This window comes from Gobio gobio, assembly GCF_949357685.1.
Source record: "Gobio gobio genome assembly, chromosome: 21".
NCBI classification, from domain to species: Eukaryota; Metazoa; Chordata; class Actinopteri; order Cypriniformes; family Gobionidae; genus Gobio; species Gobio gobio.
The window spans coordinates 15,074,984-15,101,134 of record NC_137117.1 but is presented as its reverse complement, the minus strand read 5'-3'; the positions used below and the strand labels follow the sequence as shown (position 1 = coordinate 15,101,134).

Here is a 26,151-nt window from a genome sequence, read left to right as displayed (position 1 = left end):
TTTCTCAATGTCAAGGATCCTTCCTCTGCAGGACTGGTCCTTCCAAGTCACTTCCTTCAGAGGCTAGGCGAGGCTCCTCTTTAGGATTCGGAGAACACGTAAATGGAACAGGCTAGCAAGTGCACGTCAGCCTCATTACGTCAGTGAAAAGGTCCGTTAGCCATCAATAACGTCATTTGTATAATATCAATACGGTTGTAATTTGTACTGGCATTTAAAAGTTAAACTTTACTTATATTTACTACGGTTATAACAAATGTTTGGTAACGTAAATACTTACACTTGAAAGCATATTGCCCCGTTAACGCTCCGACTCCGCCAACGTCCGATATTTTGTATTTTTTGAACAAGATAGCAAAGCTGCGCGCATAGGATTGTGGGTGATTTGAGAACGCTAAGTGCGCGAAGTCTACTCGTATGCATCCTTTCCTGTATATGGCATATTTTTCGAACGAAGGACTCAGACCTTGGATCCTCGACATTGGAACAGCCCTCCGACGGACGTCGATGACGTAGCATCCTCGGAATTCTGGCTTCCGAGGATCCTTCCTTGACATTGAGAAACGCCTAGCATCAGTGTGACCGGTGTCTGAAGCACGTGTACACACACACCAATATTCATTGGCAGGAAGTCCATTGCTGCGTCCCAATTGACCTATCGGTAAGCCCCTCCCATCGAACGCAGATGAGCCAATGGCAGTTGAGTATCAGTCGCGCTGGGACCGAAACTCGGACATCTTTAGGTTTCAGCGCCCTAGAGAAACATTGGAAAATCCCGAAGCTCTCATCGTTTTGATGGTGTTTATGCTACAAAAATGGTAAACGTCGTGCCTGAGGTACTGCAACACTGATTCCAGGGATCCTGAGAGGATTTTGTCATACTCTCATTAAGTTACTATTAAAGTTAGTAATTCCCTGCTAACGTACAAACCGACTAACTATAATGAACTGTTCTCATGCAACGGTGTAAGTCAGAAACACGAAGGTCTACATTTCAGTGCATCTCTCCATATTAAACTGATTAAATATGAATTTATGTAATCTTACCCTGCGGTGCATGAACAGTGTTGATCCTGGATGTTATCATCTGCGATAGTAACAAGAGGCTTCTCCCGTTTGCATTGAGATCCGTAAACCATCGCTTCCAAATTAATCTCTCACCATATTTATTTTATTCCCATTTTATAGAGTTTAGATATGTTTAAAGGTCTGCATTATCTGTCTTATAAGGAGGACTCCTATTTTGACGGGTGTTGTATTGTACGGGTAACGTTAGTGAAAGGGAAAGCTTGCACGCAGTTTATCAGAGTTGTTTTGCAGATACAAAGTTCACCAGTTATTAACTGCACCCCCGAAAAGGCATAAGGTCTGTGTGTATGTTTGTTTACTGTGAGTGTTTTTGTGTAATTTGCTGTGTAAGTTATGTTAATGCCACGGAGAGAGGGCTAGAGAGAGAGAGTTTGTGAATGAGACGTTAATGCGCACTTATGCTCTGTTTGTTTGTTCAGCTCTTACGAGTGAAAAACGATGTAATAAACTTCATAAACCATCAGTAAAGTTTGGCCTTCATTCGGACGGGGTATACGCTACATTCTGTGTCCAAAAACATCTTGGGATAAGGTTTTCACACTGACAGCTGTACATTGTAAGATATCGCAACTCTGTTTGTTTGTCCGAGTTAGCAACAGTAACTAAGGGGGGCGGGGCTTACTGATAGGTCAATTCGCCTACTTATACTACAACCTAAAAGTATGTACTCTTTTTGTGAAGAAAAAGTACATACTTTTGAGTGTGTAGCAGAAGAGTGTGCAAGCTTTGGGACACACTACTTCGTCATCTATTACGGACTCTGTTGCTTAGTTACGTGCATCCCGTCACCGTTTAAACTGCCCTGTCAATCATCGTCACAGTTCAAATCCTCCACATTCAATTTAATTTCCTACTGTATCGGAGAGAAATGTAGTAGCACGTTGATCTGCCATTTGTGGGTCTTTAATGCAGAGACTCTCCTCAAGTGTTTGCAGTTTAAATATAACGTATCATTACAAAAGTTCACAATGCTACTGCAGGTGAAATATAATGTGGATAACATTGAATAAATATCTTTTCGTCAGGTTAAATACTGATTATTGATCACTCAAGCCCCTTTATCTAACCCTCTCTACTTAACCATCGGACTCGCACAGCCGTCATGTTTGTAGTTTTTTAACACTTTTTATCTGCGTTTGTTGTTCTAATCGAATCCTCGTCCATCTCGCAATGGGTTGTGGGCAATATCAGCCGTTAGAGTGCACATCGATCTGCACTTCGGATTCTGACCGGAAATAGTAGACCATCCGGGTATCTTTGGAATACTCTTTTCAACATACTACGACTAGGGACATACTAATTATTTTTTCGAATACTATTTATAGCAGTGTCCCCGCTCTTGACCCACATTATATAAGGTGGCCTTAACTACTATGTACTAACATTTTAATTAATCTTTTGATACAATGCAATTATTGTGTACATTCATGCTTTTACATTGTACTTACATTTTTAAAAGTCATTTTTAAAAGCCAGTTATGGCTTTGGTGGCTGCTGGAGTCCAGGACAGAGACATGGGCTTGCCTTTCAGGAGAGTGGTAAGTGGACTGGTAATGGAACTGAAGTTATAGATTAAACAATGGTAAAAATTGGCAAACTCAAGGAAACGTTACAATTCTTTTACTGTTGTGGGTGCAGGCCAGTCACAGGTGGCAAAGACTTTTCCCTTGTCCATCTGGTTACCAACTTCACTGATGCTGTATCCCAAGAACTGCTCTGAAGGTTGATGGAAATGGCATTTCTCCACTTTGAGGAATAGGTTGAAGTCTCTCAGGCGTTGGAGGACCTCCGAAACGTGCTGGCGATGTTCGGCCAAGCTCCAGGAGTAAACAAGGATGTCATCAATGTAGACAACGTCAACTGACTGTTTCTCTAGAGGGCTCTCTGTCGACGGGGAAAGGACAGGTAGGTAGGATCTTGACTGGTGAGCTCAAAGTGAGAGGTAATTCAGGAAAACATGTTGGAAAGCATTTCTCATCCCACTTCAGCACTGTATGCAGCAAAATGGCTCGAGTGTTTGATGGTAAGTGGTGAGGAGCGAGCACTCGTTCCATCGGCTTGAAGCAGCTAAAGTACGGAAAACTTACACCCTGTCTACACCGGACTCGACCGTTGACGCGTCGCAACAAAAGCTGGAAGCTGTCTACACTGGACACGACAAAAGCGACCATTGCAAAACATTTGTCCTTCATGTCAGTCTTAAATAGAACGAGACATCAGTTGACTGTCTGGGATTTGTCGTGTCGCATCGCGTCGCATCCAGTGTAGACAACATCATTGATTATAATGGGTTGTATTGTCTTTTGTTACATCGCATCGCCCCGCTCGCGTCAGGTGTAGACACATGTAAGGCAAAATCATTAATAGAGCCATTTTTTTGTTGTAGATGATACACTTGCTCACCTATACTGGATTCTCCAGCCGGCTTTCCAAATACTTCACGGAAGTGAGCCACGGAAGCATTCAAAGATTGATTCACGGGGCCATCCTGATGCCAAATCGTTTCCGACCATTGGAGCGCTCGCCCCGTCAGCAGAAAAATTATATTCAAGTGATATTCAGACTCAGAGAGAACAGATGAAAGTAAACAACATGTTTATTTAATCAACAGTGAGCAATGCAGGTAAAAGGCAGGTAATATAGAGAATGCCAATCACTTTAAATTTCTGACCAATCACACAAAAGTTCTCGGACACCCACAAGAAAAAAGTTCTGCTCAGGTGATGTGTCGAGAACAAGCTGCAAGAACTCCCAAACCAGGGCTGCGAGAACAAAATGACGTAATTTTGTTCTCGCAGCCCTTGGAGCGAACTTTTTTCTCTGTTCTTGCGGAGTATATAATGGCCTTAAGGAATGTGGACCCAAAAGATAAATAGACTGGACACATAGGTCTAGATTAAATTTTTTAATATAGAGACTTCAATCCTCTAGATAGTAATGTAACTCATCATGACTGAAATATTAAAAGTTAAATAAAGGAGAGCTGTAAGGTCATACTGTTCAACTGTGTGTGTTTAAAAGTTAAAACAATAAATTGGACAAGTGCTGCTAAAGTTGTTCATCCATACAGCACCAACTTCTGTCTGACAGACTTGCAGCCTTTAACTGAAAAGATTTTCTCTCTTTCCGGGAAGAAGGTCATCTCTCTGGCCACTGTATCTGCCAGATCAAAGTCTTGGTTCATGTTCAGATGGACCATCTCAGCCATGACACACTGACGCACATGCTTCAACATTAGAGGTAGGAAAGGAATATAGTGATCAATCAGATTCTGATTTATGAAAGAGTGCAGAAATCCACCTGTAGAACAGAGATACACATTTAAACTTTTAAAAAGTTAATTGTGGAGTAAATGCAACCACATATTCAGGTTTGGGCAAAATCAAATGTAATCACTTAGAAAACAGCAATGAAAAAACACATTAATTAGGGACAAATAAATATAGAAAATGTATACAAAAATGGCGAAATAATATATTAGGAAATATAAGTAAATAAAATTATGAAAAATGTTAATATATTTTAAAATCTACATTAGCTTTCGAAATATATTGAAAAAAAAATAAAATATATATATATATATATATATATATATGTATATTTAATGGTATACTTAAATGATCGTTCAATACATACAGTTCTTATCATAGAACATTTTTCGAAAGATTTGAGTCTCCAGCTCTTCCCGACATATGCCTTCTCTCCAGAAATTCAGAGCCACTTCGGCAATCCCATTCCCACCTGCATTACTGTAAATAAACACAATTTCTCATTAGTTATGTCAATTTCTTTTAGAACATAGAGGTATTTAATTACCACTCAGTTTGAATTTTATATAGCTAATGTGTTGCCTACAACTGAATTTGTGGAAACCCAAACACAACCCACTGATTTGAGGGCTTTACCTGAGAAAAATGAAGATTGCATTGTGGAATAACACTCCGTTGACATGGGCATTGTAGTGCAGAAAAAGTTTTATGACATCAATCAGCTGAGGATTCATCTTCTCCATTTCATCAAATATGAACATAGAGCGGGGAAAACTTGATACACTTTTATAAATCCATTGCTTTAGCTGTGCCTGAATATACAGACCATGCAAATCTCAGTTAGATAAATTATTTCCAACACTCCCACAAAATGTGCATTATTTTTTTTTTCTTTCATATTAAAGGCCTTTTTCTTTTTTTCACAGTTTAAAACTGGGCAAAAATGTTCTAAGTTTAAAGGAATAGATCACTGCAGGAAGCAAAATTATGGATTATGGACTGGTATTTTGTCCAGAAGCAACAGTTTTAAGTTAAAATGTCTTAATTATGGTTTTGTTTATTACAGACATGCAGCTTTTCGCCTGTGAATTACTTGTGGATTATTATGATGTTTAATCAGCTGTTTGAACTCTCATTCTGACATCACAGGATCAATTGGTGAGCAAGTGATGATGTATTGATACAATTCTCAAAATCTGTTCTGATAAAGAAACAAACTCATCCACATCTGGGATGGTCTGAGGCGGGTAAGTACATTTTTTTGCAAATTGTAATTTTTGGGTGACTATTCCTTTAAAAGAAACTAAATGCAACTTCATTACTATATAAATTGAAGGAAATAATGAATCTGTAAATGACCCAAATCCACAACTGTCTTAGCTAAAGCTAGAGGCCAAGGCTAAAAGTACTACCGTTTATTTACTTACGCTGTAATAATCTGACTTTTCTTTGTGTGGGAAATGATACTCAGATATATATGTGTGAACATGTTTGCTGTTTTCTCCTTTTTCATACACATTTCTAGCAATGATTTTAGCGACATGATTCTTCCCAACTCCTGTAGTCCCATGGAAAGAGAGGACCAGCGGTTTGTTTGGTTTACTGTGCGTCATAAATGATGTTACAGCTTTTAGTACAACATCAGATGCAATGTGCTGCCCAATAAGAGAGTCTCTTAAATCTTTCTCCAAACCTGAAAGATATGAAGAAATGTGAAGTCAACACATAGCCTACTAACAAAATAACCCAGAAATTACATTTAATGTCGCATTTATCACCACACATAAAATAATAATACGTTTTTTCATATTTTATATAGCACCTTTCCATAGCGCTTGTTGGTTGGAAAAGTCTTTAATTAAGGCTGTTTTTATTGGTAAACACATTCATTTGAAAGAAGATGTAGCCTATGTGGTAAAAAACAATTTGACAATAGCCTATATGTGCTGCCTAGGCAACAGGATTAAAAAATACAACGTTGTGCTTGATGGTAGGCCTTGTTTTGCAACAAAGTAAACCGTTTTCCTGAATCAAATATAACGTAAAACATATGATAAGCCTACGTAATGCAGTTTTACTCACGTTTAGGGTCAAAAGGCAGTAAATCGTCCCGTCCAAAAAACGTGTTAACCACATAAGATGCAGCAGCCGCGAGCACATCTAGAAACCCTGAAGATAATGTTATATTAGAAACCAGCAATAAAACTATTAACAAATACTGCGCTTTCATTGTGAAAGCGAATCATCCAATCATCTCCGAATAATCTCGGTTTCGGAACTGGGGAAGAGACGTACACCTGCCTGCAGATCGGGGAGGAGCTGCACCTGAAGCGGGGCTGCACGTGTCGCCCCGCCCCCCCACTTACTCTGATTGGCTCATTCGCCTTTCATAGGCATACATGATAAAAAACGGGTCTTGGATATCTCGATTTAATAGCCTGCTTCATAAATTGAATCACAATATTTGACCGCGTGCGATTTTAGGATTTTTCCTAATCTAATTTTGGCCGCACCTGCATGGAAACAAGTAAAACATCACTCATTCAAAGACGTGCATTTATTGCATGGAAAAAAAATAATCTCAGTAGCCTAATAATAATGCAAAAATAATGAAAAATAAACATGTAACTAAATTGTTACATAATAACCAAAAAGTAACCACAACATTAAAGGGTTAGTTCACCCAAAAATGAAAATTAGGCCATGATTTACTCACCATCAAGTCATCCTAGGTGTATATGACATTCTTCTTTCAGACGAATACAATCGGAGTTATATTAAAAAAGTCCTGGTTAATCCAAGCTTTATAATGGCAGTGACTGTTGTCCATAAAAAATGCATCTGTCCGTCAAGTAACTGCTCCACGCAGCTCCGGGGTGTTAATAAAGGCCTTCTGAAGCGAATCGATGCGTTTGTGTAAGAAAAATATCCATATTTAAAACTTTATAAAGTTAAGTGTCGGCTGATCGCCTTCCGTATTCAATTTATGGAAAAAGTTTTGAAAGCGCCTCTGCCAATCAAAGGCTTGCGTTACCAGGTCCGCTCGTTAGACGTCACGTACGCATCTTGAACTGCGAGAGGCACTTTCAACACTTTTCCACAGAAGGTGTTCGGCTGAAGCTTTACTTTATAACATTTTAAATATGGATATTTTTCTTACACAATTGCATTGATTCGCTTCAGAAGGCCTTTATTAACCCCCCAGAGCCACGTGGAGCAAGTTATTTGACGGACAGATGCATTTTTTTATGCATCCTCTCCATGACCCTCCTGCTGTGGATAATCAAGCATTTTTTATTTTATTTTGTCTGGTTGTCCATGCGTTAGCCTAAAGCCCAGCTTAATTTAGCAAAACAATCATTTAAGGACATTACGAGTTGCAGGTTAATGTTTCTTTTTCATTCTGTGAAACTGTACAGCTTTTCCAGTTTTTGAAAGGGGATACTTTAGCGCTGGGAAGATGAATGTGTATTTAAACTGGGTAAATTTATGTAGTAGAAATGTGAAATTATTTTTGAATTTGGTGCCTTCTAGACTGAGAAAAGACAGAAAATGTATTTTTGTCTCATGTGGATGAAAGACAACAACTCCCAGAATGCACTTGCTTCGCTGCCCAACGAGGCCACTCCCAAAGCCACGGCTACTGGTTATCACTTGCCCACCGCAGCACCGCCCCCAACGTCGTTTTGATATTCATAGTAATAAAATCCTTTCGTTCAGTTAAAGAACAGACACTACAATTAAAAACTGAACATGTCTTTTCAATAAAGTGTGAGTGAGCCGAACGAACGTCACGGCACAAACGCAGCAGGATTCAGATTTCATTCATCACAAGAGAGAAGAGCTGAGCAGAGCTGAGGTAAGCGTGGCAGTCATTCACGACACGTGTTCAGTCTGGCGTGTTTTCTGATCATGCTTATTGAAGCTTAACTTTCATAGGAATTCATTGAAAAGTTGAAACACTCACTTTGCTCCGCACCGCTCCGTTATGAATCCCCGAGCTGAGCGGCAGCAGCCGTGTGCATTTACATTCTGTGAGTGAGATCCCACCCCTATGGGCCGGTTGACAACATGCAGAACTAGCTCCTTTTATTGGCTGTAGTCTCTAGCCTCTGGCGATATTTGCGTCATCTGAGGATTTTTTCCAGAAATAAAATGCATAATTCTCTCCTCTCAGGGGGATATGAGTGGGGAAAGTATGATAAATCGAATATACTACCGGGTTTCTACTGATACAAAGCTTGATAAAAAACATAGACACCCCTTCATTGATAGTGGTTCAGTGGTTCTTCAGCAGTTCTTCACCGGTTCTTTGGCTGAGGTGCTATATAGCACCGCTATCATATACAGAACATGTTAAAGGTCCCATGGCATGACATTTTCATTTTATGAGGTTTTTCAACATTAATATGAGTTCCCCTAGCCTGAATATTGTCCCCAAGTGGATAGAAATGTTGATCGGTGTAAACCCGAGTTCTGGCTGTCTTTCTCTGCCTTTGAGAAAATGACAGGCCAGACGAGCCAATCCTGAAGTCTCCTGGTTTGACGTCCAAGCAGGAACGGTTACCTCCCTTTCCTCCGCCCAGAAAATCTGGCACGCCCATGCAAACGCTCGAGAGATCATTGCTTGTGAACGAGTGAACGCTGGCAGTTTCTCAGTGTTTGGATGTACAAATGAAAACAGAAGTCTTTTTTCAGTTCCTTCTGATCTGTGATCAGTGATTTCTTATGTGTAGCTAATTATTTATTATTTGTGCACACGCTGCGGCTTCTCTCTCTCCCAACAGAGCGGTGTTTTCGTGTTTTCTATCTTGTGAGTCAGTGTTTTTGTACGTCCTTGTCGCGTCTATCTGTTCTACAATGTGCATACAGTCGTTTCTGCTCAACATCAGCAGAGTAACATCTTTAGAGATAAACCTTACACACGCCGAGGCTCGGGCTGCACTGGCTAGTCGGCCTTCAACATCCCCGACCCCCAGTACTGCATCTGGCCCACAGCGGAGGCACCAAACGCGGCGCGAGATTAAGCAGAAGGGGGTAAGCGTGAGGGTATCCGGCTAGGCTAGCCAGCTATTCCCACAATAAACTGGATTACATTCGATTACTGCTGTTGTGTCTTTGTTTGCGCTGTGTACTCATTGCGCGTCACTGACGCTTTCCATATGATAGGAACATATCTAAAAATAATGGTATTATCAACACTTACTCATAACTCGTTCATCTCGACAGCTGTAATGGTACTTTGCATGTGTTACAAAGTTGGTAATAATGATGAAGGCGGGCTCGGCGTGACTGGGACTCGTGTTTATTCAGAATTCTCAAATACAAACACAATAAACTCGCGCTGACTGACAGCGCTCTCATAACTCAGTAGCTACTATAAATAACTTTGTTAGCAATCGCTGAGCTCAGTCTCTGGTATATTAGTGATGTCCGGTTCGCGAACGATCTTTCTTTTGAACCGGTTCTTTTTAGTGAACCGAATCAGTTCACCAAATCGGACTGAATCGTTCTAAACGGTTCGCATCTCCAGTCAGCGCTGATCCATAATTTACTAAAGTTACTAACTTTCTGACATGAGTGACAGCCCCTCCGACTAGAAATAGACTTATAACCTGAAGTATATGCTGTAACTAAAACAGTTCGCTGAATTGAGACTGACAGAACCGATGTGAAGTGAACTCCGGTCCATCCATCTCTCTGGCAGCAGCTCGTGCCTCGTAGACCTTGTTAAACCACGCCCCCTCCGCTCATATCAAATGCAAAGATGTCAGCCAATCACAACAGTGGGCGTTTTTACTGAAGTCTCACAGCAGACACACTCTTGTAACAGGGCCTTCAGCCACAGGGCAAACAGCAGTATAGAAAAAATGCCTTTTATTTCTAAATTATGATATTTTATGATGTAAAAATCATACTAACAATATAAGTACACCTCAGGAAACATTATAAAATAATAGAAAAATGCCATGCCATGGGACCTTTAAGATATGGTGCTATATAGCACCAAAAGTGGTTCCCCTATGATTACGAGCCAAGAACCACTTTTAGTGCCATGTAGCACCATTTTTTTTTTAAAGTGTACGGAACCTTTTAGGTTTCAAAAGGTTGCTTTGGTGTACTGACCCTGGACAAAACTACTATTATGAAATGCGACCCATAAATGTGACCCATCACGTCAGTATTACTGCATAACTTTGGCTCTATGTTTCTGATTCTGGCAACCCTTCTGCAAAACATTGCTGAAGAATTACATTGTCTGGCAGAAGGATTATTATTATGTTATCAATAAGTTATAAATATTTTATGAAAACTTGTCAGCTATATGCAGTATATAAAAATTAGCAACAACTTCACAGGGCTTGTTGCTTTAATTAACATTTTTAATGTTGGATATTTCTAACATTTGGAATGGTAAAAATTATACAGTCTTAATCTATTGATCATAAGCAATCACTTGCACACATATGCAACAGAAGTCTGACTTCCTGTCCAAGGAGAAGTGTTTGTGATCCTAATCTTGTGATCTCAAACTACTTTTTGAAAACAGAAAAAAAAGTACATTAAACATCAAGGCAAAATTTATTAAAAAGTAAACTTAAAATGACTCATCATAATTATTATTTTAATGGCTTTGCATTGTAAGCATAATCATAAGGTAACCACAAACATTAATATGGTACTATTTGCATGTTATTGTGAAATTTACTATACGAATTTATACAATATGTAATAGCCTGCAATATTGTGGATCCAAGAACTAAACAGACTAAATGGAATTAAACAAAATAAAACTTCTACCCCTGGTTTCACAGACGAGGTAGAAGACTCAGCCAGACTAAAATGCATGTTTTAACTGTTTTAACTGAAAGCAACTTGCGCAGGCATATCTTAAAGGTCCTGTTCTTCGTGATCCCATTTTTCAAACTTTAGTTAGTGTGTAATGTTGCTGTTAGAGCATATATAATACCTGTAAAATTATAAAGCTCAAAGTTCAATGCAAAGCGAGATATTTTATTTAACAGAAGTTCCCTTTCAAAGCCTACAGCGAACGGCCGGTATGGACTACATCCCTGTACATCCTGCTTTAATTACGTCAGTAGAACAGTTTGTCGACTAACCTCCGCCCACAAGAGTACGCGAAAAAGGGGGCGTGGTCTTGTTGCTCCCGCGTGGAGAAGAGGAAGTGTTGCGTTCGGTTGCGTTTGTATAGTTTGTTTGACGCCATGTCGCCGAGACGCTGTTATTTTCATCCCGGAGTCAAGTCACCTTTGTTTGGCTTTCCCAGGGACGCTGTACTTAGAGATCATTGAGCGCATGCATCCCCGTTATGGTAAGAGGCGTGACCTTTCCGGTAACGTGCGCTCTGCGTGCGCTAAGCTGCTGTCGAATCACAACACGGGAACCGCTGGCACAATCAGAACTCGTTACGTGTTTCTGAAGGAGGGACTTCATAGAACAGGGAAATCTTTCAAGCCGTTTTGAGGACAGTGAAAACAGCAGTATACAGATAAGTAAATTGTGTGAAAAATACTGGGTTTTTTTACACGCGAAACATGAACACATGTTATATTGCACACTGTAAACACAATCAAAGCTTCAAAAAAACACGAAAAACGGGACCTTTAAAATATGTCACTGCTATTGTTTTATCTCAAGCTGATTTTCTAGGGCATGTTTATAAAAGCTACTTAAATGTCTTAATTGAACTATAAATCCTAATCCTGGCTTAAGCCCTCTCTGTGAAACCGGGCCATAATGTTCACTTTTTAATATGCACAGTTCTAACTCAAGAGGAAGAGGAGCCTATTAAATCTACTCCCGTTGATCTGCTATGAGGATTTTGATTTTGAGGATAGTTGCAACTTCTGTCTGACAGACTTGCAGCCTTTAACAGCAAAGATTCTCTCTTCTTTAGGAAAGAAGGGCATCTCTCTGGCCACTTTATCTGCCAGATCAGAGTCTATGGTCATTTTCAGATGGACCATCTCAGCCATGACACACTGACGCACATGCTTCAGCTCCAGAGGTAGGAAAGGAATATAGTGATCAATCAGATGATGATCTATTAGACTGGAGTGTGAGAATCCACCTGCTGAACAGAGATACACCAAACATTAGGTGCAGTGTATAATATTTATGAGGATCTAGTTGATAGAAATGCAATATAACATACACAACTATGTTTTCAGTGGTGTATAAAGACCTTACATAATAAACCGTTAAGTTTTATTATTAGAATGAGCCATTTCTATCTACATACACCACGGGTCCCCCTACAGTGAAGTCGGCATTTTGCGGCGGCATTTTTCTACAGTAGCCCTAAATGGACAAACTGCTCTACAGAGCGCTAGCTACTCTCTGCTGTCTCAGACGACAACATCTTTGGCCTGTGTCGGCCACCGTAGCTTCTCTATGTGCTTCGAAAGGGAGAGGCGAGCGGTGGGCGGTTGCAATTCGCGACCTCACCGCTATGAGGTGCACCTTTAAAGGGATTATTTTTCAAGAGGAACATATTATATAATATAAGAATGTAACCAAATATTTAGGAATGGATTAACAACCAACCATTAATAAAACCAGTGTGGGATATAATGTTCGACAAAAAATACATTCATCATTTATTTCATACAAGGAAAAAGAAATATACAAACTCATGTAGGCTAAACACATATGCCAATAAAAAAATCACATACTTTTCTCATTCTCAATGTTTTGAGAGATTTTAGTCTCCAGCTCCTTGCTGTTTATCCTGATCTCTTCCCGATTTTTCCCTTCTCTCCAGAAATCCAGAACCACTTCCTCAATCTCTTTCGCACCTGCATTACTATAAATAAACACAGTGTTGTAGGGTAACCATTAGGGGCCAAGGGCCATAGACCAAAAATATTTTCAAAGTGTTTGATTTTATTAATCCAATAAGCAGCTTAGGGGTGTTATTTACAAATCAACATAAACAGAAAAGAATATAAAGAAGAAAAAAAAACAATAATTAGAAAGAAAAATGTTTATAAACGCTTTTTGCTGCTGCTGTTTAAGAACTTAGTTCTTAAACAGCAGCAGCAAAACAGCCTGTTTCAATTTCAAGTGCATGAAATGTAAACTATTCTTATCTGGGTGTGTAAATGATAACTTTAATAACTACTAGTTTTGCGCTGATGCATTTATAACAAAACAACCAGATGACAATGTCACATTTACATCTCATCGTCAGACATAGCTTATTATGAACTGCGTTGCTATTTTGGTTTAATAAATTTAATTACAGAATTAGAATTACATTTATGCTGTCTTATGCAATTTAGTAATATGTAAGTTCATTTACCTGAGAAAAATGAAGATTGCATTGCGGAATGACACTCCGTCTACACGAGCAATGTAGTCTAGAAAAGGTTTTATGGTGTCGATCAGCTGAGGATGCATCTTGTCCATTTCATCAAATATGAACATAGAGCGGGGAAAACTTGATACATTTCCATGTATCCACTGCTTTAGCTGTGCCTGAAGAACATGCAAATGCCAAATCTTAACCCTCATGTTGTTCCAAACCCATGTTTCTGTCTTTTTCGTAAAACACAAAAGGTAATTTTAAGGCAGTATGTCAGGGACTGGCAGCCCCAGTCAACATTGAAAGGATTATGCACATGAATGGTGACTATGCCGAAGATTTGACTAATGTGTCAATCACATTCTGCCTAACAAATAATTTTTCATGGAAAAAAGGTAGTGATTCAATATTTTCTTTCCTCTTTTTTTTTTTTTAAGCAGAAACCTCACTAAATTGTGTTTGGATTTATGCTGAAATCAAGAAAAAAAATGTGGGATTAGAAATTTGAGGTAGTATACTTTCTGTAAAGAACTCAGTCAAGGGCTTGACCTGCTCTGGCAGACAAATCTATTGACAAAACACTTGCAACAGTATAGGTTACCTATTCAAAACTATTTTAGTGAAATATGTGTTATTTACTTACGCTGTATAAGTCTGAGTTTACTTTGTGTGGGAAATGGTATGTAGATAAATACATGTGAATATGTTTGCTGTCTTCCCCTTTCACGTACACATTTCTTGCAATGATTTTAGCGACATGATTTTTCCCAACTCCTGCAGTCCCATGGAAAGAGAGGACCAGCGGTTTGTTTGGTTTACTGTCCGTCATAAATGATGTTACAGCTTTTAGTACAACATCAGATGCGATGTGCTGCCCAAAGAGAGAGTCTCTTAAATCTTTTTCCAAACCTGAAAGATATGAAGATATGTGACGTTAAAGACTCTTTGTAGCTTGCAACGATTGTTTATACAAAAAAATAAAAAAATAACTACAAATAACACAGAGAGCAAAAACACCTTTAAATGAAACATTGCATTTTTGTCTCAGTACAATGAAATCACACCTAAATTAAGAAAAAAAGTATGGTACTAGTAAAATAAAATGTTTTGAAAATAATAGTTTTTAAGCAAACTAGCCAGCTGAATTTTTTTAAACCAGCTCATGCAGGTGTAACAGGTATAGACATTATACTGTTAAATATATGTATTAAGTAGCCTGGTTAAAACCAGACCATTCTCAGTAGTAACTGAGTTATGGTCTGGCAAAGCTTCATAGACAAATCATTTCCAAAGGGGCGTCACCAACGGGTGTCGCTCAAATGCCTCTGGGCGCAATAGGATAGACGCAATAGGATTGAGCGATTGAGCGCCGCTGATCCACTGGAGCTCACAACTCGAAAACGGCAGATCAAATTTTCAAAAAGGCACTCTCTTTATAAATAAACCACAGATTTGAGCTTTAAACAACTACATTCTCGCCTGAAAAGGACTTAAAACTATATCTTGTGAAACATTAACACTACCAGAGGGCTCTCGCTAAGACAAGCAAGCTGGTATATCAGACTTTTGCCGAATCCAGTCGGTAAGACAGCGATAACATCTTTTTTAGATATGAAGGCTTCGAGTTTTGTTCTTTGCTCGGGTTTTAACGGAAAGGAAAAGTTTAAATCGCTTAAAACAGCCGCAATAGCTGATTTCGAACGAGTGATGTTCCACGGCCATGGGCGGATCTACAGGGGGGCAAGGGGGGGCAGGTGCCCCCCCACTCTAGAGCCTTGCCCCCCCAGCTGCCCCCCTAACTTTGATGATCCAAAAACTGTACTTGTAAAAACAACCCGCCAGTATGTCCGGGTATATTAAAATATTTACCAAAAGTAAACCGTTTAATTTTTTATTTTAAATGTATTAAAATTAAAATACATAAAATACCCCTCCCCCCGCCCCTCAAATACTAGCTACGTCCCTGATTCAAGCGTGCAGAGCGGCGTTCGCTCAGTCTGGCTCACACACAGCGAGTCTGCTGCGGTGCGGTGGCCCTACAAACCGACTGGAGAGACTGAGCTGCCCCAGAGCCCCTGAAGGTGAAGTGAGTTTCCCCAGGTGTAGTTTAAACACACGTTTAATTTAAAATTACATTTGTAATGAATGTATTGTATGCTAAAGAGGATTCAGCATCAGCAAAAACAGCGAGTCTATTACGTTAGCCAAAATCAGCGGTTGTGATTCGTAAGAGCACTCTTCCCTTTGATTAGCCTAGTTTTGATTTTAGTAAAGACAAGAACAGCTTAATAAAAAATATTGTATCCATAACAGCCAACTCTCACGCATTCACCGCGAGACACACGCAATTGACACTTTTCACGCTCTCACGCCGCACATACATTTTCTCACGCACAGAAAAATCGCGAAGCAAAGAGGACACGACAGACTAGACAGAGCAGGTTACTTATGATATTAAAAAAATCTCAGCTCTCAGATTCTGTCACTTTTATTACGAAATTCAAACAATAAATGCCGTTTTGGCGCTTGTAAATGTTATGCGACAGATCCCTAGCTGCACGTGGACCGATCATCTCTACTAGCTAATAGTAAATAAACACGAATGGACAATGTTTAAAGAAACAGTAGCCTACAACTTGCCTAAATGTACATTTCTCATACATAATATCGACCAATCAATCTAACAAAGGGGTCAATAAAACAACTGGAGAACAATTATGTCACATAACATTTACCTCAGGAAAGCCATTTAATGACCATAATAGGCTATAGCACAGGGCTGTCCAAACTCGGTCCTGGAGGGCCACTGTCCTGCAGATTTTATCTCCAGCTTGCCTCAACACACCTGCCTGGAAGTTTCTAGTATGCCTAGTAAGACTTTGATTAGCTGGTTCAAGTGTGTTTAATTGTGGTTGGAGCTAAACTCTGCAGGACAGTGGCCCTCCAGGAGCAGGATTGGACACCCCTGCTATAGCACATTAGTTGGCTAGAAAAAAAAGAGCTATAGAGAGTATTTTGCTAAATATGTGTAGTGTACCATATTACATATTTATTATATTATTTAAATCATTAAATAAAGTTATTATAATAAAAAAACGCATTATATGTAATTTGAGTTATGTTTAACCTTAAATAACACTGCCAGCTGATAGGGCTCTCTGTATGTTTACAGCATTAGGTGAGTTGTTTTTTCTTGAGATTAGGTACATCTTGTGTGCCTAATAGTTAACCAAATGAGTCAATATTAAATCAAATCACAATAATTTAATTTAATTAAAATAGCACAAAAGCGTAGCTTACCAGAAATTGTACCATGTAAACACCGTAACATGTTGTCACTAAACCCAATAAAATTCAGTTGTTACTAAAATGTTAGTGACAATCACAATACACTTATTGTGATGCAATTATTTTTACATTTGATTTAGTTAAGCAGTCCTATTAAATCCAATTCCTCTCAGATATCACAGCAATGAAACCAGGTTACAACTGGGGAAATAACAAATACAATAGGATTAAGTAGTCTAAACATAACTGGTGTGTGCATGTGATAAGTCTTTCTGATTTTATATTTGTTATATAGGCTACTTATTAGCTACATGGCCCTATAGTGTAATGTAATACAAGGATAACCAGAGGTTTTAACAAATTGACTTTTGCAGGCAAGAGTAGTTGAAGAAAGTAGCTGAAGTATACAGTAGTATACTGTTTTGTTTGAACACTGGGCTTATTCCTGTTGTGAATTAAAAACCTTCGTAGTGTGTAAGGGCATGATTAAACAATAAGTACTGTAGTTTAAAAGTGGTTTTGTGTTTGTTTTGTTAAAGCAATTCACATATAGGGATTTCCATGTACCGTCTACCCCTGCCACCCTGCCAAGACCTCTTGCCACCCCTTTGCCCCCCCATGTAAAATTTTCTAGATCCGCCACTGTCCACGGCTGCATCCATCTTTGTAGTGTACAGAATCTGCTTCACTGTCGCTGCGCTGTCGTCATCGTGTAAAGCCCGCCCCAACGTTTCTGATTGGTGCCTCGATTTTGAGGGATTAGAAATGAGCTTGAATGGGCTCTTTGCCAGACTACTTGCAGAGCAAATCTAAATTTGCCGGAAGTTGTGTGGGTTTTCCCAGGCTATGTATTAAGTAGAATTCACACAAAATTGTTCATTTATATACCTGATGTAGCTACCTGATTGAAAGGAGTGCTTTCCCTTTAATTGTTGTGATGTCACGAGTCAATATAACATCTCGGTTGCGTATGTAACCCTCATTCCCTGAGGAAGGGAATGGAGATTTGACGTCGGGGGAGTGACTTGATGAATTGGGATCGCACTTGAGAGACCAATCCACTTTGAATGTAACTAAACGAGCTAATGCACATTGGCATGCAAACTCTTGCATCTGATGGTGACCCGGCCCCAGCAGTAGTACAGCAACAGTGGTGACATGACGTCTCCCTGCTTCAGGGAACAAGGATTACATATGTAACCCAGACGTTCCCTTTCCGTTGATCACTCTCGACGTCACATATGGACTGGCCGATTAGGCATATTGCAGTACAACATATGGAATGTCTCTGGGGTAGCTCCTGGCCTAGTTTTAGGGAGGAGAATGACACCCGCAGAGACGGCAGAACAGGCTCTGCCGAGGAAAAACACAGGCTAGCCAACAAAGTAGCCGTACCATTGAAGGATACACATATGGGATCGCAGCAGGTTCCTAGCACTACTGGCCACACGGGAGGATACCGGTTCTACACAAAGGCTATAAAACCTAGCAAATATGTTGGGTGTCGCCCAGCCATAGGCCACAGCTCATATATATCTGTCAGCGAGGTGCTTTGAGCCAGTGCCCAGGATGAAGCAATACTCCTGATAGAGTGAGCTCGCACCCTGAGCAGGCAAGGCACGTCTTGGAACTGATACGCCAAGACAATAGCATCCACTATCCAGTGGGCTAACCTCTGCTTGGAGACAGCCTTTCCCTTCTGCTGGCCTCCGTAACAGACAAAGAGCTGGTCTGAGGTCCTGAAGCTTTGTGTTCGGTCCATGTACAGGCACAGACTGCGGGTGCACAACGTGATCCCTGAAGAGAGTGGTAGGAACCTTGAGCACATATCCAGGCCAGGATTTAATGGCCTCGCACCCCTCAGGAACCTGACAATCAGGTTGTGCTTTCCTATGGGCTTACCCTCAACTGCATTGTGATGTGCGGCAATCAAGGTGGAGGGAGACACCCTTCGCCCCAACCCATGGTGCAGGAAAGAAAGCACCGCCCTGATCAGGTATCTCCAGGGGTCTTACAGTTGGGAAGAACACCACTCAATGAATAGGTTCCATTTCAACGCATAGAGAGAGCTCTAGCTGAAGTGATGGTGTCTACCACTGCTTGGGGTAGATCAACTAAGTCCTCTGCATCCTGTCCAGAGACCAGACGTGGAGATTCCAGACTGGACGCGGGTGACATAGATTGCCCAGTCTCTGAGAAAGTAGACTCTTCCTCAGAGGAATGTGCCAGGGAGGGGCTGTCGTGAGGAACATCAGTTCTGAGAACCAGGTCCGGTTGGGCAATTAAGGTGCAACTAGCAAAACCTGCTCCTTGTCCTCCCTGACTTTGCACAGTGTCTTTGCGAGAAGGCTCACAAGGGAAAACGCATACTTGTGTAGGCCCTGGGGCCAGCTGTATGCCAGTGCGTCTGTGCCGAGGGTCCCCTCGAGGGGTCACCCCCTTTGAGTAAAACAACTGTCAATGCGACGTTTCCAGAGAGGCAAACACCATTTGAGGTGGCCCAGCACAAGACACACCGCTAGCAACTTGAGGCAATTGATATGCCATTGCAGTTGGGTACCTGTCCAAATGCCAGAGACTGCATGCCCGTTGAACGTGGCCCCCCAGCCGGTGACAGAGGCATCTGTGAAGACCACATCATGCCTGGACACTTGTTCTAGGGGAGGGGAACTCCTGCCCATAGAAATTAAGGGTCCCAGCACAGGCTGAAGGTTTGGCAACAGTGTAATGGGAACCTGGTACGTGCCTCTCTGCCACTCCCATCTCGGAACTCGGCTGTGAAACCAGTGTTGAAGCGGCCTCGTATGAAGCAATCCTAAGGGCATTACTGCGGATGCCATATGCCCCAGAAGCCTGTGAAATAATTTCAGCGGGGCTGCTGTCCTGCCTTTGAATGTATTCAAGCAGTTCAACACTGACCAGACACGCTGCTCCATGAGGCACGCTGTCTAGTTGATGGAATCCAGTTCCATATTGAGATAAGAGATCCTCTACACAGGGCAGAGTTTGCTCTTGTCCCAGTTGACCCGAAGCCCCAACAGGCTGAGGTGACTGAGCACCATGTCCCTGTAATCGCACAACTGCTCTCACTACTGGGCCAGTATGAGTCAGTCGTAGAGGTAGTTGAGAATGCAAATGCCGTGCTCTCTCAGGGGAACAATGGCTGCCTCCGCGACCTTCGTAAAGATGCAAGGCAACAGGGACAGCCAGAAGGGAAGAACCTTGTACTGATATGCCAGACCCTCGAATGCAAAGAGCAGAAACGGTCTGTGTCCAGGAAGAATCGAGACATTAAAGTACGCGTCCTTCAGGTCTGAGGACAGATGCATTCGAAAAAGCATTTCTGAGTTAGCATCGTGAACGGCAGCTGTGCAGGGATTGATTCAAGACTCGCAGGTCCAAGATTGACTGTAACTCACCGCCATTCTTGGGTACAATGAAGTTTGGGCTGGAGAACCCCGTCCTCATATCAGCTGGAGGGACCGGCTCGAACACGTCCTTTGCCAGTAGGACTTCGATCTCTGTCCATAAGACAGGAGCATCGCTGGCCAGCACGGAGGTGAACTGGATGTCCCTGAATTTGGGGGGACGCCGGGTGAACTGAATCGCATAGCCTAGTCTGATAGTGTGGATGAGCCAACGGGACGTCTGGGGAGCGCTAGCCAGGCTCCCATAGATCGTACCAGCGGGACCAATGGAACCACAGACATACCCACGGTAGGGCAGCGAGGTGGGAGGCATCGCGTCCCGAAGTGAGATCTGGGTGTGCGGTGCAACACTTACCTGTATCCAGGGTTGGGCAGGGGGTGGTGGGTGAGAAGACTTGGTTGCGTTCTCAAGCCGTACGCCGCTGGCAACTGGAGAGAGGGGCGAGAGCGGCCAGGCATAGGGTCGCACACTATCATCTGCACTCTCTTGGGACCCAGAGATAAGGGAAACTGCTCTTTTTTTTAAAAATGTGGGAACAAAAACAAAAGGAAACAGAAGATTCTCCACCCAGCCCTCCTCCAGGGAAAGGAGTGGTGCGGTCATCATCTCCCGAAGAGCAGCTCGCTCCATCTCTGGGTTGCCTTGTTGTTCCTTTTACCGCCTTGTTTAGCAGGGGCCTGGACGGGCTGGGCGGACCTCCTGGGGCCGGCCCCTTGCTGTTACCTGGTTGGAGGCTGTTGCTGAGCAGGGGCAGAGGTGGCCACAGGGGGGCGCCCTTGGCGACGAGTAGGTGGAGACGAGTAGGTGGAGGAGCTGTGGCCGGTGGCAAGGTGGAGGCAGCAGCTGGCCGCTGGGGTAGAATATGTTGGGCCCTCATTGTAATCCTCAGATCACCCATGCAGTGGCTGAGCCAGGATTTTTTCATACTGGTGGCCGGGCAGGGGCCAGCAACTAGTTTGGGGTGGCACAGAAATCTTCATCATTTCAACATAAAAATGAGTTTGACTATAATGTACTGGAATGTTTTAGTGCTTACAACAGAATTCAGTTTATTTGTACTTAATTGTAATTGAGATAGTAATGAATTAGATCATGGAATTCTGAGTGAATTTGACAATTTGTTATTCATCACCTCCAGGCATATTAATAAAGGGGATCACATGATAGCTAAAGTTCAACTTGCTCAGTCAGCTTGGTTCTGGTTTTCAAAAACCCAATTGCTTGTTCTCCATTGTTGCATCTTCATGGATGAGACATGCAGATAATTACATAGCCTAAATTATTCAATCTTCATTTGTTTTTTTATAATCAATGAACTCTTCAACAATACTGAGTTAGACTGTTAAAACTTGCAACTGAAAAGGTAAACAATGAATGTTTAATTTTCTGTATTAGTTGTCAAAATCAGTTCTATCATAAATTAAACTCCGTACAAATTAAAAAAGTGTGTTCTCTATTAAATCCCCATGTGCAGGAATGTGAATAAGACTATATTGTGATCTCACATGGCAGAATGGATATTTTATTCCAGAGATATGACCCATATTTAACAAATACATACATGGGCAGTTTTGAAAGAACTTTAATCGCCTTTTTGGTTATTTCATGACTTAGGCTAATTGACGACAGAACTATTTTGTATGCTCGTAGTTTCCTCTTTATATGAAGTGATATGCAGCACTCCGCATTTGCGTGTAATATTGAAGAGTGTGCGCCGCGAGTAGGCTACAGTATAACGGCGGACACTGAGGACAGGTGTAACGTACTGCTCTGAGACTTAACAGGTTGATGATCCAAACGCAGCTTTATTAAAGGGTACACTCGTAGTCAACAAACAGGCAAGAGGTCATAACAGGTAATCAGTCCAATCAGGCAAACAAGACAGGAGAGACAGACACACGGGTAATCCACGGAACAGGCAAGAAATCCAAAACCAGAGACATGAAACCAGGGAAAATGCTCAGAAATGCAGTATACAACAAACAAGACTTCGCAATGAATGACTGAGATAACCAGGCTTATATAGGGTGAAGTGAACAGGGAAATGAGACACGGGTGTAAACAGTGAGTGCTAATGAGTCCGGGCAAAGGATTATGGGAGATGTAGTCCTTGATGGAGTGACAGTCCGGGGTGGAGTGCCCTCAGGTGGTAATCAGGGGCACTCTCACTGGTGATTGTGACAACAGGAAAGTTCGTTTTACTGACATAGAGCCTGACAACATCTCATCTGACCGCAGATACTGAATAAAGACGACGCGTTTCTCTCAGCATCTGACAGAAGTGTCACCAGTTTTCGCACACGTCTTTAAAAATAAAAGTGCCATCGAAAAAACTGAGAATTACATTTGTTATTGTTTCTTTGACTGCACTGCACATAATGCGACTCAATCAAAACTGTCTTGCAACCCAAGTGTCTACTGTTCGACTTCGCCATTCACTGTTGTTCTGATGAAGCTCATTTGGCACCTGTACCTTTTCTGTAGGGTAGCCTACTCGTTTGACTTGCGCCTGGCACTGAGGCGAAGTTAGAGTGCATGTCTGAAAAGTCTCCCATTTTTTGTGGTCTTAAAGAGACGGTTTTGAGTTTAAATTAACGCAAATTCTTGTCAAGAAAAAAGACAGACACGGCAGTTGTGAGCAAGGTGGCCAAAGGGGTGGCCAAGTTTACTCCATTTGAGGTATTCGAGTCTAAATCTCAACACTGCAGCGGTCATGTTACCAATGCGGGAACTGCATCCACGAACGCGCCTCAGCATGCTTAAAGGGATAGTTCACCCAAAAATGAATATTCTGTCATCATTAACTCACCCTCAAGTTATTCCAAAGCTGTATGAGTTTCTTTGTTCTGCTGAACACAAAAGAAGATAGAGTGAAGAATGTTTGTAACAAAGCAGATAGAGCAACTATTGACTACTACCATAGTATTTTTTGTCCTACTATGGTTTGGTAGTCAATAGTTGCTCTATCTGCTTGGTTACAAACATTATTCGAAATATCTTCTTTTGTGTTCAGCAGAACAAAGAAACTCATACACTACAGCTTTGGAACAACTTGAGGGTGAGTGAATGATGACAGAATATTCATTTTTGGGTGAACTATCCCTTTAACGCCCAAACACTAGAGACGGTGATCGTGACCATGGTGCATCAACCGTGCCAGATTACCGGAACCAGAAACACAGGGGCGGAATGTTATATTTAAAAAGACAGCGTGCAGTGTCTTTAATCGGTGGAAAGCTCATTTAGGGAAATTTGTTTTCTAAAGCCCTGCAGCCAAATCTAGTTACACAGGTTTGCTGGTTTTAGCTAGACAAATTTCTCAGACACACCAAAAGAATCTGACATGAAACATTTTCTGACACCTTTAACATGACAAATTATATCTTATAATGACAAATCTAAAATGGTGTAAAAACACAGCATATGAAAGTAATGTTATAGTACAATTTTTTAGAATGAAAAAATTGCAGTAATTCAGAAAGGGAATTATTATGAAGCAACAGAGTCTCATGTATTCCCTCTCCCTTTCTGTTCATTAATGCTATTTTTATTGGTAGCCAGCCTAAACACTTTACTTGGAAAGAAAAAGTATGTAAAATCTATTTGACAACCATATGTGGTACCAGAACGAATGTAATGACGTAGGGATGTGTTATCTAGCCTACTTCATTACCACGTTAGGCAATACAAAATTGCGTTTAAACCAAAACTTTACCACAACCCTTACATATCCTAACAAATTCAACAGCCTAGCTAGGTTGGAAACAACACAGCCTAGCTAGGTTGGAAACAAAGGCAACTTTTGACATTTGAACCATAAATAACATAAAAATATAATATATCGTCAAAACACGATAGCCTACATTATTTTGCAGTTTCACTCACTTTCAGGGTCAAAAGGCAACAAACCGTCCTGTTCAAAAAATGTGTAAATCACATAAGATGCAGCAGCCGTGAGCACATCCAAAAACCCTGAAGATAATGTTATATTAGACACCAGCAATAAAACTATTAACAAATGCTGCGCTTTCATTGTGAAAGCAAATCATCCAGATCTTTCAGTCTCGGTTTCGTTTTTAGAAAGTAACTCAGTTGCAAACCGACTGAGTAAGCGACATAGCCTAAACTGAACTCCTTCAGAAAAATTCTTTATGGCAGCATTTACTGACTACAAGAAAGAAAACAGGCTTTTCTTGTTTCCCTGTTATATGTTCAACTCGCTGTAACCATAGCTACATTAAACCCATATTTGTACATCAACCCATATTTGTAAATATACTATGTTAAAGGAGCTGTATAGGACTATGGCCAAAACTGGTACTGCAATCACTTTCAAATGACTGTAGAGCGGTGTATCCCCTCTCCCCCTCCCCTGACTCGAGGTTGCCAGCTAGGCTGCAGGATCCAGCAGGAACGGCTGCTACACGGAGCTTTCAATGGCAAGTGACGAGTCGTACACAGTAAGATTTTTTTCTTTCTGTTAATTATGTTTATGCTTCAAGAGCGATGTTTTGTGAAGTAATTATGAATCGCAAAAATATGCTTATGGCGATTAGCCAAATATAATCGTAAATATGAACGCTCGTATGTGACAGTAGGCTACATTCCCACATGAAAAAATACTATAGTAAAATTACAGCAAAGCTAAATAACATTAGCAATGGTCATACAGGTCAACTTGCAGCATGTTTTGTCCACTATATATGCGTTTTCACATTGCCATAATGGCGTGCTAATGTTGTTTTCCTCAGCGTCCCAGCATAATGACAGAGAAACGGGCTCTGATAATGCATTACTAATGTTAGCAATGACGACTCGCCGTTTTTATTTACCAAACAATTCCTTAACGTTACCTTTTCAATTCAATGACCCACCTCCTCCATCTGCGCTAACCTAACGTTACTTTGCACGAACATGCATATCTTTGTTCGACTGTCATGAATATTTGAAATGTCCATTTACATTAAGTACAAGTTAGCCAAACATAGATGAACCTTACCTGTCCAGGAGAAAATTAGCAACGTAGGCATCAGTCTTTAAATTATTCTCCGTTTTCAGCCGTCTCTATCTTTCAAAGGCAAATCCTTGTTTTATTTCGGACACTGTCACAACGTTTTTCTGATTCATAACGAGGTCGTTTAGGTTTCGTAAAGTTAGACATTGTTTATCCAAAAAGTTTGTAGCTGCAGCTGTGGTAACTAGAGCAGAGCTGGCAACCCCGATGCCGAAACACTACTGACTTCGTGATTGGTCGATAGGTGGAGGGTGGCGCTTCAGGCATGACACAACATGTCAACGTCAACATCAGTTGAGGGCTGCAACTTCACTTTTAAAATGACAATATCTTGGCTGGACAACCGTTGTCAGTGATATAAATATTTGAAATTAACATGATTTCTTAATGTCTAGTGACATATCAGGGCCATTTTATGATTAATTGAAATACATTTCTTACATACAGTTCCTTTAACAGTTGTAGGACTCCCTTTCTTTGTCCTAAACGTTGCCATGGCTAGATTTTTGCGTTTGCTTAATGCAAAACTCGGGTGCTTCTTTGTTTTTGCATGATTTTCCAGCGCTATTTTTCCTTCATATTTAACTGAAATTTTGGCAGGACACAAAACACGGGTAGCGGAGAACGGGTCTCCTTGGGGGTGGGCCTTACCCATTTAGAAAAGTTTTCTCTTTTCGCCCAGTCTGAGTTGTAGGTTGTAAATCGTTTTTTCTTTGACACTGGCGGTGGCTCAT

General features: G+C 41.1%; 2 protein-coding genes across 2 annotated transcripts; both read right to left on the bottom strand.

Annotated features, from left to right (window-relative positions):
- Nucleotides 1-3,668: 3,668 nt before the first annotated feature.
- LOC307117796 (torsin-1A-like) lies at nucleotides 3,669-6,657 on the bottom strand. The gene is made up of 5 exons (XM_079802897.1): nucleotides 6,441-6,657; nucleotides 5,786-6,051; nucleotides 4,995-5,170; nucleotides 4,726-4,838; nucleotides 3,669-4,389 (listed from the first exon to the last, which is right to left on the bottom strand). Exons 1-5 carry the CDS (start codon nucleotides 6,586-6,588, stop codon nucleotides 4,148-4,150), a joined length of 945 nt encoding a protein of 314 aa, XP_079659023.1. The 5' UTR covers nucleotides 6,589-6,657; the 3' UTR covers nucleotides 3,669-4,147.
- A 4,068-nt stretch (nucleotides 6,658-10,725) lies between these two features.
- On the bottom strand, nucleotides 10,726-24,557 carry LOC307117793 (torsin-1A-like). The gene is made up of 5 exons (XM_079802894.1): nucleotides 24,289-24,557; nucleotides 14,330-14,595; nucleotides 13,684-13,859; nucleotides 13,055-13,185; nucleotides 10,726-12,453 (listed from the first exon to the last, which is right to left on the bottom strand). Exons 1-5 carry the CDS (start codon nucleotides 24,434-24,436, stop codon nucleotides 12,191-12,193), a joined length of 984 nt encoding a protein of 327 aa, XP_079659020.1. The 5' UTR covers nucleotides 24,437-24,557; the 3' UTR covers nucleotides 10,726-12,190.
- Between the last annotated feature and the right edge of the window lie 1,594 nt (nucleotides 24,558-26,151).

Coding starts and splice junctions, on each gene's coding strand:
- LOC307117796 (XM_079802897.1), bottom strand. CDS start 6,588: ATGAAAGCGCAGTATTTGTTAATAGTTTTATTGCTGGTTTCTAATATA. Junction 4,839..4,994: donor GCAATCTTCATTTTTCTCAG/GTAAAGCCCTCA, acceptor GTTTATTTACAG/TAATGCAGGTGGGAATGGGA. Junction 4,390..4,725: donor AATGTTCTATGATAAGAACT/GTATGTATTGAA, acceptor TCTGTTCTACAG/GTGGATTTCTGCACTCTTTC.
- LOC307117793 (XM_079802894.1), bottom strand. CDS start 24,436: ATGAAAGCGCAGCATTTGTTAATAGTTTTATTGCTGGTGTCTAATATA. Junction 13,860..14,329: donor TAAACTCAGACTTATACAGC/GTAAGTAAATAA, acceptor CATGTTCTTCAG/GCACAGCTAAAGCAGTGGAT. Junction 12,454..13,054: donor AAACATTGAGAATGAGAAAA/GTATGTGATTTT, acceptor ATCTCTGTTCAG/CAGGTGGATTCTCACACTCC.